The 13,542-nt window shown below is 40.6% G+C and overlaps 1 protein-coding gene across 3 annotated transcripts in view; it reads left to right on the forward strand.

Moving 5' to 3' along the window:
• Positions 1 to 13,542, forward strand: part of si:ch211-230g15.5 (polyhomeotic-like protein 3) — a 37,922-nt gene that overhangs the window by 14,891 nt on the left and 9,489 nt on the right. For all 3 annotated transcript variants that reach the window (XM_017719228.2, XM_017719230.2, XM_017719229.2), the window contains 5 exons: positions 2,374 to 3,227; positions 3,330 to 3,486; positions 5,680 to 5,930; positions 6,336 to 6,474; positions 10,172 to 10,286. In XM_017719228.2, the coding sequence (XP_017574717.1) occupies positions 2,374 to 3,227; positions 3,330 to 3,486; positions 5,680 to 5,930; positions 6,336 to 6,474; positions 10,172 to 10,286 (1,516 nt within the window). The remainder of the gene's footprint in view (positions 1 to 2,373; positions 3,228 to 3,329; positions 3,487 to 5,679; positions 5,931 to 6,335; positions 6,475 to 10,171; positions 10,287 to 13,542) is intronic.

A 13,542-nucleotide genomic window follows, 5' to 3' on the forward strand; every position in this document is an offset into this window, starting at 1 on the left:
TAGTAAAAGGTCGGACCCTCTTTTGCCTTCAGAACTGCTTTAATTCTTCAATTCTTCGTCTCCTACAGCCGTCAAACTAAGCAACGTCTCAGCGGAGTGATAGTGTTTGTGAAAAACCTGTGATGTTATGGTGAAATATCAACACGGTTAGAACACGTCTCAACTAATCAGCTCGCGTGGTGGAACTAATTGTCGTATAAACAGCAGTAAAATTATTAAGTAGGTTGAGAAATATGGCTCTTCTATTTTGGATGATGCTGGATGATGTGTGTGACGGTCTGCAGAAGTGGTGGCACGGTGGGTAGCGCTGTCGTCTCACAGCGAGGAGGGCCTGGGTTCGATTCCCCAGCTGGGTGACTGGGGTCCTCTCTGTGTGGAGGTTGCCTGTTCTCTGTGTGGGCTTCCTCCCACAGTCCAAAGACATGCAGTCAGGCCAATTGGACATTCTACATTGCCCCTGGGTGTGAGGGTCTGTCTGCCCTGCAATGGACTGGCAACCTGTTCAGGGTGTATCTTGCCTTCTACCCGATGACCGCTGGGATAGGCTCCGGCGCGACTCTGAGGGAGAAGCGGCTTAGAGAATGGGTGGTCTGCAGAAGCTCTTCGCGTTGTGAAAGTTTAAAAAACTTCCGCAGGCCGTACTTTTTAATAACTGGTGTGATTGCTGACGTTGGTTATTTCTGTTTTTTAGCATCATTGAATGAGGTCGTTACAGTATCTTAGCTGTTTTCTAAAGTTTCCTACTGTGAGGCGGATCAGCTGATGATGGCGACACATACCCACCCACCACTCTTCCTCACATACGCATTTAGTTAGTTTTACTCATGCACACACATTTATTTGAACTATGACTTGATGTTAAAAACTGCTCCATTCTAGAGGAACTAGAAAAGAGCCAGAATTGTTCACAGTGGTGGTGATAGGACACGTGATGTATGAAGCTCCCTCACAAAACTATTATATAAGACGACTGTAAATATATATATATAGTAGTCCCCAAAGGAAACTTATTGTTTCAGATTTATCACTGTTATACCAACATCACTATTGCATATAAAACCTCAGAAGGTTCACTGGTGGTTTTGGTGAGTAAACAGGGAGGAGGTGGAGCGGCTGGCAGACTGATGTGGAGACGATCTTAATAAAAAGAAAGAAATGATTGTAGACTTCCAGAGGTGGTCAGATTCCCGAATGCACTGATGCCCGAGAACATCCACCTGGACTAATCTGGACCTTTTCCAACATCCACCATAGACTGATGACACACACACTTTTACCATTTCTGCTCTTACACTTCAAATACCTTTATTATTTGAACACTGCAATAAGACCTCAGTCCTTATATACAGTTTACAGTTACAGTGTTTACATTAGTTTCTTCATCACTCACATGCTGCGAGTTCAGGCATCTGTATTTATATGCATATCGCTGTTGTCGGAAGAAAACCTTGTATCTCCTAAATGACAACTTTACAGGAAAAGGAAAAAACATACTTTACTTTAAATGTAAGTCAATGGAACCAGACTTTTTGGCCCATTATTTTGGCCCATTTCTTTGGGTCCATTCCTCGTTAAATTTACACACAGTGTAAAGGCCAAGGTGCATTTTCAAATGATATGAAATGGAGATACAGCAGCAATATGTACGTATGTATGGTGCCTTTGTGTATGTAATTGTTTTGTTGTCCTGTCTGGTATTTATTGTCCTGTGTGTTTATTGTTTTGTATATTTATTGTCTGGTTTATTTCTTGTATATTTTGCTGTCATTTCACAAGGTCATGTATCTGCACTGTATGTAATCATATGTAATGTGCTGCTGTTGTGTGTTGCACCATGGGATTTGTATACAAGCTATAGGGAGGAATAACAATAAAGATTGTTTGTCTTGTCTTAAATTGACTGTATTCTCATTGTAGATATTGAGACACCTGGTTCCTATCACCACCATTAATGAAATTTCACAGTAATCCACTCTTTGAATCTCAGCTGTTGAACTTTGCTGAATGTTTTAAGCTCCACGTATTTCTAAACCCCCTTTAAAATGTAAAAAAGATATATTAAACTCAACATTTCAAGGAATAATGAATAATGTTCCATATATATATATATATATGTGTGTGTGTGTGTGTGTGTGTGTGTGTGTGTGTGTGTGTGTGTGTGTGTGTGTGTGAGAGAGAGAGAGAGAACAATCCGAAAGTTGTAAATCCTAATTTTTGGCAAATTTTATTGAATTTTTTTGTTAAGGGCTTCTGCAGACTGCCACACGTGAGCATTTAGTTGATAAAACAGTGGGTAAAACTCATAGTGAAAAATCTTCACATGTTTTTCCTGCGTCATGAGTAAAATTCTGAAATGGCTGTTTGTGTTCCCAGCTCTGTACGCTCCAGCCCAGTCACATGCCATGGCCAAGCAGAACACAGCCAGCAGCGGCAGCCTGAAAAGACCCCACAGCCAGATCAGCATCCCCCAGCACCCGTTCCCCCAGAGGCAGGCTCTCCCCACTTCCCCACCGACTGCACCAAAGAAGCCTCTTCCTGAGCTGAAACGCTGTCCATCCACCCAGCCCTCCCAAAGTACATCAGCGCAGGCCTCTCCTGTGGCCATCACGGTCCCCACCCCCAGCAGATCCCATCTTACACCACCCACCATGACCCTGCCCCTCGGCTCCTCTTCTCCAGGTGGCTCCTTGTTGGCCACCAAGCAGCTACTGAGGATTGCACTGTCCTCCGCCTCTGCCCAGTGCACCACCAATGGGCAGTCAAAGGCAACCACTGTGTCCCCCCCACACAATCTCGTCCAGTCGAAGCCTCTGCTTTCTCCAGTACTGGCTAAGCTGGAGTGTCCTGTCCAGTCACCACAGACTTCAAACCTTCAGCTGGTGCAGCCGTCTCCTTCTAGACAGACACCGGCCAACCCACTCGTCACTGCTTCACCCCGGCTGGCCTCCCCCCAGAGAGCATCCCCTCCCTCTCCTGTTCTCCCCCTTGTATCCACCAGCAGCAACTCCTCAGCACCTCCACAATCTTCCCTCACTTCCCAAAGCCCAACGTTCACAGTCGATGCATTGAAGGAGCAGAAAAGCTCCAAGGAGAAGAGGAAGCAAGCAGATGGAATTGAAGCAGCTCCCCAAGATCTTAAACTCACAGCAGCCCAAATGAAAGGTGTGGAACCAAATCAAACAGCACAAGTCACGTCGCAGTCTGGAGAAACTGTGGACAAGTCCATGGTGAGTTAGACCGGATATTTATTATGGATGCGCCACAGTATCAGCCACCCTGCATCTCAACTTTTTGGTTGTGTTGAGGCTCAACATCTCTGTATCTCACAGGTTTGTAAGAGGACGGCAACTTCGGAGGAGACAAAGAGCGAAGGCCAGACTAAGCTGTTGCAGAAGTCAGAGACTCATTCTGCTTCGATTGTAGCATCACCTGCTGAACGAGAGGACCTGTGCGAAGACATGTCCACTCACTCAGACAATCACTCAGGTACACAGGGTGCAACTAACTGCTGCGTTTAACTAGTTAAACTTTGAAGATGTCTCAGCGTTACAGCCTCAACCAGGAACTGCATGGTGAATGTATCTTGTATGTAGCAGTGGGAGAACTTAGTTGTTTTAAAGCCTCTGTTGTGTTCAAAAGTCATAGCACTTCTTGTTTGTGGATTTAACCCGTATACCATTGATTGCCGGAGTCGCATTTTTAAGTTTTCCTCGCATCAGTACAGTTGATCCAGTACAAGAGGTGTTTGATGAGCTAAATTTGGTGCGGTAGATGAGGGAAAACACAGAAATGTGCATAATGTGGGGTCTCTGCTATAAACTGTATCCTAACAGCAAACAAGTATTCAAATGTAGTATTGCATGACATCACAAAACCTTTAGGATGTCTACAGGGTGTGTGTCAAGTCTAAATAAAAAAAAACACAGACTATGGATCAGTTAAGAGCTTGAGGCTTCAAATGCAAACTAGCTGGCTACATTTCTTTATACCTTGTTTTTAGACTAGGCGTTTGTTCATAATTGAGTAACATTTAAATGCAATATCAGTGGCATACAGCAGATAAAGCAGGCCAACTGTTATTAGATTGTCCACTGCAACTTTCTGAGCTTACGTAACATACAGTGGATAACTTGGCTAGCTAAACACGCAGTTTCTATTATTTGTAACATTATACTACATAAAATTTAGAGGATGGGTCACACAGCTCCTTCCTTTTCTCCACCCTATGCTCCAAGCACAACACACTATTTTGGAGCCAGTAGAATAGAGAGATTTTCACCAACTCCTGCAAGATTTTATCTCGTAATCTGAACACTTTGGCCTGCTCTCACCTGCTGTCCTGTAGATAGTTGTTTTCCATCTACACTAGGCCTGATTGAAAATACCTGCCAGGTGTCATACTTGCTTTTAGCCTTTAAGCTTTTTTTTTTTTTTTTTAATTCTATGTTTATTTGGGAAGGAAAGGCCTTTCATTCCACTTTTATTTTTTTCCTACATATCCAAAGAAAACATAAATACAAGGCTTCCTCCTGTTTTCCCAGAAGCATAAACATAAAACGTACACAAATAAAATAAATGGTAATAATAACAACAATAATAACAATAATTCTCAGGGACAGAGGTTTTGTTTTACATACACACTATACTTGATTAAATCTTTTATTTATCCTTGTAATGATGAATGGAAATCTGATCTTATTGGTTTGATGTACTCTATAAATCTTTTCCATATCTGGTTAAATTTGTCTCTTTGCAAACTAAGAGAGAAAGATAAGCCTTCCATTACATATATTTCGTGAATTATGTCCAGCCATTCATTCACACTGTTTAACCATCTCAGCCTTTAAGCTTTATTGTCTTGTATTCACACCTTTCCCTCCTTAAGAGCACACTGTTATATATTATTTATATCTGCTAATTATTGAGTGATTGCTATTATTTTATTTAGGCTATTCATTCATTTGCACGATTTATGTACACATATGTGTTGTCCCACTCCCACCCACACTGAGCTAGTTGACTGCCCACTCTTGCACATTACACTGAAAATAAGCCTAACGCCACAAGGTATTGTGGTGGGTCTCAAAGATACAGACCTACGCAATAGAACACAAATGTTGGGCAATGTAGCTTCTTTTTGTGGTTGATGTGAGGTCTCAAAACAAGATGCCAGATGTACACATTGACCTTGTTATGGTAAACAACATATTTTTAAACAGTAAATCAAAATACTTAGAAAGTAACGAACTATTTGGAAGTGATTTATATAAAGTGATTTATTGTTGAACTTCATGAACTAAACATATATACATATATATATATATATATATTTTTTTTTTTTTTTTTTTTTTTTTTTTTTGTCAGAGAGCACAATGGACCAAAATATTCATGTTAAAATCACAAAAGTTTTCCCTTAGTAACGCCACTGGACCTCACTGCAATGGATTAGTTCCTCACTTGACCATTTTTTCACTGCTCTTGAGATTTCCTGTCTGAAATAATGTTGCATTGCTCTCTGGCACTCTCAGCTGGTGTAGGCAGTATCATAGGCAGCACGTTTTTCTACGTGTGTCACTGAACTATGAGTGAAAAATAATTACACCAAACACAAGACACAAGATTCATGGTGTTAAAGCAAAGAGGAGCTAAGATTCTAACAAACTTCAGTGTTTTCTTTAGCCATATCCAGCCTGTCCTCTGACCTGTCACCAGTCCAGTCCTCTGTGATACGTCCATCGGATGCATCCCCTGCCAGCTGCAGCTCTCCTCCCAAATTTTCAGCCGTGTTGGACAGGCAGCCCGCTCAGAGGCCCTCCTCCAGCAACACGGGACCAGCAGAACCGCAGCACTGTCCAGATACAGCCAAACCACTCATCCTCACCCACCTGGTGGAGGGCTTCATCATTCAGGAGGGACTGGAGCCTTTCCCGGTACACAACACATCAGTTATACTGATCAGGCCTAAGTGTGCTTCTCAGGTTTAAGAATTTCATCACATGACAAATGTCAGCTCCTTCAGTTTACTTCAGCTATGATCGTACGTTTGTTAGGGCATTTTGAGATAGTTCTGGTGGTTTGTAGGATCTAGTAGCTAATATTGATAATGTGTTGGTATCTGCACCCGATGTTGGCACTTAAACACAGTTGACAAGCAGCAGTAAGCTCTCGAGGGCTCAGATGAAAACAGCTGGTACTGTGTTATATTTACTGAACTCCAGCAGAGTCCGACACTTGCCGTTGTAAATGCAGATGGGTGAGACGTGTATAAGGTCCTCTTCACATGTCTTGATGCATTTTTACACCTTGGCCTTACCCTTACCCTTCTAATCTCTCAGGTCAGCCGGTCATCGCTCATGGTGGAGCCGCACTGTGGCTCGGGAGTGAATGGAGTGACTGGGCCAGACTTATTTCCCGCCGCCTCAGAACACCCAGATGACTCCACTGACTCGGATGATGAGAGCAGGGTTACAAACAGTGGGTACCACATATCAGTATTTCTGTGGCAATATTCCACTGCATATGTGATGAATGTTATACTGTTACTATCTTTAAAAAAAAAATCTAACTTACACAATTCTGCCCTTACCACAAATTTAGATGATCAGCCAAGATATGGTTGGTGGTTATCAGCCAAGACATGGTTGGTGTCAGACGTTTGGAGCACTGCAGTTAAAAGGCTAATAGCTTATAAAACACATACATTGCATCATTGCAAACAGCAATATCAGCCATCCTAGAGGCTAAATTTTCTCCTTACTGTCCTCACTATAGTGCATATAAGTCAGAATACCTTTTGTACACTGAGAAAAGGGTAGTGCTTTGAATTTACGTGGTTCAATGTGTCAAGTGGGTTGCAGATGAATAAAAAATTATTGCCAAAATAAGCAATTGTGTTGATGTAATGTGTTTGTGTGCAACCTAGTTATGTGCTGGTATTAAAAAAAAAAACTCAAAATAATAATGACCTGACCTTTTATCACCCTTCACGATATCACAATATTGCACTATAAGATAGAAATATGATGTAGATATAAATATGAATTATATAAACCTGGTTCTGAATGGGATTTTAAGGAGGAGTACATGTGCAATGTTTTCATCAAAACAGTCATTATAAATCAGAGTAAAAAAAAAAAGTCCACATAATGATTTTTGCTGTGCATCATTATCATATAGGATTATTAACAGTAAAGACTGGAGTTGAGAACCCTGACGAAGAACTCTGAGACCTTTACCAAGAGCTGTGAAGCTGCTCAAACATAAGTTACAGCAAGAAACAAACCAGTAGTACCTGGACTTTATCAACCTATTAACGGCATATGACGCTGTATCATCTAATCATCATGGACATGCTGCACCAGTCGTTATAAAGCAGTGCTTAATGTGGAAAACTTCACTTTATTAGCACACTTGTGACTAGAATGCTAATTTATGCTAGCGGGGAAATCAATATTATGCTTCATTATGTGGTAGCATCAAGCTAATGACGGTCTGCACACGGACTATGGACAAAGCATGTAACAGATATTCCTGTAACCTTTTTCCTTTGTGTGCTCTAGATATTTACTGAATGATTCCTAAATCCTTCACAGAAGGTTTTTCCTGTTAGTTCATTAACATTAGTTCATTAAGTCACGTCTGACTTTACTTTACTGCAGTTGTACAACAATTAGTTCGTGCCACGCAAGCTGATTGGTTGAGAGGCGTTCTAACTGTGCTGTTATTTCACCATAACGCGGGTTTTTACAAACACTATCACCTTCTGAGATGCTGTTGCTAAGCAACGAGTCTGACAGCTGTGGGAGACGCTCAAGCCATTTGAACGTTTTTACTTCTTACTTTGCCACAAACAGAAAACGGACACTTTTAAGATCACATTTGATCGACAGCGGATTTGGTCCGACTCTGAAGATGAGACGACATTAAATTCCCAAACTGTCGTCACCACTGAGCAGCTTTTCAGTCGGCAGCTGTGACAGAACAACAGCTAAACGACCTGGAATCAGCCAGAAATGAACCCAACACCATCCACCAAACTAAACGGGCTGTAAGAAGCTTTACGGACTGGCTGGAACAAAACAACATTAATACTGATCTGAAATGAAAGACAAAACTGAGCTGAACCTGATATTGGGTCAGTTTTATGGCTCAGTCTGATTTGGTCAGACTCTGAAGATCAGACACGTCTGGCGAATGGTGTTGGGTTAATTTCTGGCTGATTCCAGGTTGTTCAGCTACAGCTGCCGACTGAAAAGCTGCTCAGTGGGGATGACGGTTTGGGAATTTAGTGTAAGTAGCTGAAAACAAACTGCCGGCTGTGCGGCTAGTGGGCGGAGCTCGTTACTCTGACGTCGCTCGTTAAGGAGCTATAATTAGGAGGAAGGAACTGAACATTAAAACATATTAAACGCCGCGTTCACGGCCAGTTTATTCATTTCTTACTGTATTTATTTAACTGTGGTATAAAAGCAGTAGAACACTCGAGGGAGTGTGTTATCACGAATAACATCACAGCTATGAGGATATTTCATGAGGATATTTCATGATAACACACTCTCTCTCGTGTTCTATTGCTTAAACATGCATTTGTGAGTGCGCATTTTTCCTTGGCGTGATGTAAGTTTTCACCGTTCTGCTGGATAAAAAAGTTCTACGTCTGCTCCTCCTTCTGCCGTGCTGTGGCTGTTGGGATTGTTTCCAGGCTCGGTAATGTGCTCAGAAGCTTAGGGTGAAGTGGCTGTTTGTGAAAGCAGAGCTGAGTGTCTACATGATCTCCAGAAAAACTGCTGCTTGTTTGACTGAATTGCAGCGGTGGTATTTCAAAATGACCACAGTAACTTTTCTTTGCGCATTTCATAACGCAGTGTACTGCATTACCAATGCCGGCACATATCTAGTGCAACCTCTTGACACATTTGAGTGATGGACCCACTGTAATATTCCTCACATTCTGGAAACTGCCAAAGAAAAAAACATGCTCACATGAGAAAATCCGGGGTCTGTAAACCCCTATTTTCAGCCAGTTAGCACAAGTAGATGTGTCTACTTTCCTGCCAGCTAATCTGAGCAAGGATCCGTATCTACTTGTCTGTCTGTCATATCGTACATCCCTAGAACACAGCGTGGAGCTGTAACAGGCTGCAGGGTACAAACCTAAGTTTTGATGAGACTTGTTGCGACAGCTGGTCAAAAGTAAAAGTAACAGCAGAGAAAATGGCATGAATATTGCAGATACTGCCACTACTTATGATGACACTGTTAGTTTAATCAAAAAAGAAAGGGACTTGTCTACATCAAAGACGAGTGAATATTGCTGTGGCTTTCCGGCATTAGACAGAAATAATGGAGGGCATGAAGAGTAATGCAGACCATGCTCTGTATCAGACAGGTAATTAATATTTTGCTTAGAACATCTGAAACGAACAAAGTTCAGCAACCAAGCAGCTGATTTATGAAATGCACTGTTCTAGACAACCTTAGAGAGTTGTCCACAGTGGTGATAGGATATTAAATAGCTCTGAAAACATCCTCACAGCAAGTTATTACATGAAATAGTTACGGATGCGCTGCCTGATTTGAGACAAGCTTTTGAGCTGAAATATATGTTTTTAAACCATTCATAGCAGAAAGGTGCGTGCAGCATGTTGGAAAACAAAAAATATTCCCCAGAGAAACTTCTATTCTTGGATTTATGACCATTACGAACAGCACACGTTATTTTGGATAGTAAATAAAATTAATTGTAAACATTACGAGCCCCTATTTTTTATTTATTTATTTATTTATTTTTGCAGTGCACCGTTTCGTATCAAAACACTCTGAATCACTTAGTTTAATGAATGCAAAAACTTTTAATAATCTGTAGAATTCCTCAAGTATGACGTGGTTTAGGCATGTGTTTGAACCAAGCAAATATAAGGCATATAAGCTTCTATTACATATTAGCTGCATTAGCCTCAGAACTCCAGTGCAGAACTAAAGAAGCTCAAGCACAGAACTCTTCAAAGGAGTTTTATAAGTTCTGACTTTCAGTGTAGTTAAAGGCACCGACATTGGATGAGCATCAGACGGGTGTAAGAGTTGCGTGCTGTATGTAAATGGAGGTGTGTGTGAAACGCAGAGTGTTGGACTGAATGGACATTCTCTGTATCTCTGTATGATCTCTCTGTAGATGGTGTAGGAGGGGGACACAGACTGGTGCTGCAGTGCCAGTTCTGTAAGAGGAAAGGCACTGCCCAAACATTCCCCCGCTCCAAACGCTTCTGCTCCAAGTCCTGCGCCAAGAGGTAGGTCTGTCTGTGAAAACTCCAAACTAAAGCCACGTTTGCATTACAAGCCTCATTATTCAAATCTGATTTTTTGCTCAAATAACTCTCTGACACGATGGTTCACACTCGTTTAGGTAAGTGATTCAAATCTGTCATTAATGTGAACGAACTGGCGTCCTGAAATGACCCACATGCGCACATCCTGCTCAGTAGCGTCACGTGAATGAATCACGTGCATCATTAGCACAAACTAATGAGCAGAACGAGCTTCGCTGAAGATAATTAACTCTGATCAGCTCTCAGCTTCGTTATTAGAGCGAGACACAAATGTATTTCTTTTTCAGACTTTAACTTCTGTTCGGGGCTGCTGCCATGGAAACACTGAATGGTGGCGCACCGGCATCGGAAGAAAGCACACGAATTCCGATCTGAGCGTCACTTTAAGGTCGTTAAGGCATGGCCACAAATCAAAAACGTATCCAATCTAGGACCACATATGAAAGTGACTCAGGTTGGATTTGAAAAGATCAGATTGGTGTGTCCACACAGCCCTGAAAACATCGGATCTGAGTCACATCAGGGCAAAAAATCAGATTTGTGCCACTTCAACCTGGTAGTGTGAACATAGCCTAGGAATAACACGTGGAATTTTAATATGTACAGGGAAAAAACATATAATGCAGTGTTACGTGTCTTAGTTGGCAGCTGACAAGCCAAGGATAAACTGGAAAAATCTGTGTTAATAACAAAGCTACTTCTATGCCACTGAGGATTAAAAAGTTCAGTGCTGCTCTTACCAAATTTCAGCACGAAAGGAGTCAGCCTGGTCAGTGTTAGTGAACCAATAAGCATTCTTGCTCTGAAATCTTGGATGGTTGAGTCGCCAATAAGTATGTTATTACCATTAGCAGTCGACAATATATAGAACAAACAAAGTATACACTTAACACCTCCTCAGAATCCAGAATGGGTGCGGCCCTTTAGAGGAAAGTTCGGAGGGGGCATGGGGGTCTTTTGTCTTCCATGCACCCACAAAAAAATGGCTTTTTATAAATCAGTTATATATTCTGGGGAAGGTGATTTTGGGTTTTTTTTTGTTAGATGGCGGACCAGCAGCCTGTAAATAGAGAACTTTTATTTATCTGAAGCAAACTAATCTATGTAGTAAATAATAAGATCTTACCATGTAAAATATTGAAATTGAAAGCATTAACATATTAAAATTAACTTAGGAACACAGCACATATTCAGGCACTCCTTGATTTGCTATATTTAAAATGTATTGTACTAAGACACCAATGCATCATAGAGAATCGAGTTCAGACTTTTGTGTATGGTTTTAGTGAAACCACTACTATAGATATAGAGATTTCATGTTTGTGTCTGTCTTTGGATGGGTGGAAGATGCTATTAAACGCAAGGTATCGATATTGGTATCAGTGTCAAAACAGCAAATGATTTTCTTGCCCTAATGTGGCCGTATATGTTGTGATTGTACTTCAGACATACACATGGCAGTAATAGGTTATAAGATGAAGAAGTCCAAAGAAAGCTCAGTGTTGGACGCTCGAGAGGCAAGCAGTGTGCCAAATGGTAGAGCCAAAATGCAATGCAGTATAACAAAAAGCTTGTGATAGCAAATCCTTCACAGGCTTTACAGTTTTCCAGGTTTACGTTTGGGGGTTTTGCCATTCCAGAGATACTTCTTGTGTCAAAAGTATGTGGCTGCAGTGGACAAAAGCCTTTTATAAAAGTATCTCTTCTGCAAAAAACACCTAGTGTTTTTGCAGGGTTAACAAACCACAACTATGAAATGTCTAAATGTGGTTCCTGTTTGTACTGAAAGAAACTGACTTTCTCTCCAAGAACAACGTTTTTCTCTCCAAGAATAACTATGTAGTAGGGAAGCATATGATAAAATGAAATAGATCAGCTCAAGTCCTTCGTGTTTCCGGGAATCAAGCTGCGTGAAGTTGTTTTATCACATTAAGAGAATTAATAATGCGGACACAAACCTAATTCATATTAACAGACTGATACAGGATGTGGTTTAAGGCAGCACTCTGAGGTTTTCTCCTAGGAAACAGCCCAAGTCTGAGGGTTGAGGATCAAATAAAAAATGTTTTATATATATATATGTGTGTATGTATATATATATATATATATATATATATATATATATATATATATATATATATATATATATATAAAGTGCAATGTATTTCAATTGGTAAACACAACATATTCATATTTAGCAGAATGTTGCAGCAATGCATTAAAAATTAACATTCTTTATTCACGTTATTTGAGTTGTTTTGTGGTTTTGGTCCATCACCCTGCGGTAGATTTTCTGTGCTGCTCTTCCTGTTTTTGTTACCTCTGAAATTAAAACGGAGAAATGGGGTCACTGATGATTCTCTAATTCTGTTTAACGGCTTTTCCCAGTAGCCGTAAGCTGTTTTGGAGGTTCAACTATGCATTAAAATAATGCAGTAATGTTGATGGAGTAGATTCTGGTAGAAATAGGTGTGATTTACAAAACCGGAACTGAAGTTTTGTGTTTGTAGGTGAGCAAGCAAGTCTGCATTTATGAAAGTGTTTTTATTGGCTTTTTTTCAAACCCATTTAAGATGTTATTTTTGTAGGTTATCAGTGACATAGTATACTGGGATGTCTCTCTACCTTTTAATAGGAAACATTTTGCACAACAAAAGATAAACCTACAGTCATGCTGTAAATATTTGCCCATAGACAAAGTAATTGTTATTTTTTAATTGTTTACCACAGCATATTGCAGTTGAATTAAATGATGAACATGAGCTCAATATGCTGTACTTTTGGTGTTTACATCCAAATCAGGTAAAATATATAGGAATTACTACCATTTTCAGCCCCATTTGGCCGCTTGTTTGGAAGTTCCTTTGTTGAATTTTCTATTCTACCGTTACTGTTGCTGCAGTTACGTACTGGCAACTTTGGGATTTAAGGTATAACAAGGAATTCAAATAAGAAGTCAACTTCATCTATTTCAAATTCCTCAAGTTATCTATCTCATATGTGCGTCCCATATACTTGTGTCTCTGACTGTCAGACAATGCAGGAAATTGGAAAATATTACAGTCATTCAAGCTTCAGAATCAGTTGGTCCATGGCTTGTTTCTTGCACGAGGGTCTGACTTTGTCCTTATCAGATGCAACTAATAGAGTTAAACAGTTCCTGATGTTGTAGAACAGCAGCAAAGCTCTGGTGTCAATACTAGACTAAAGCCTTGGG

Source organism: Pygocentrus nattereri, chromosome 24 (assembly GCF_015220715.1).
Source record: "Pygocentrus nattereri isolate fPygNat1 chromosome 24, fPygNat1.pri, whole genome shotgun sequence".
NCBI classification, from domain to species: Eukaryota; Metazoa; Chordata; class Actinopteri; order Characiformes; family Serrasalmidae; genus Pygocentrus; species Pygocentrus nattereri.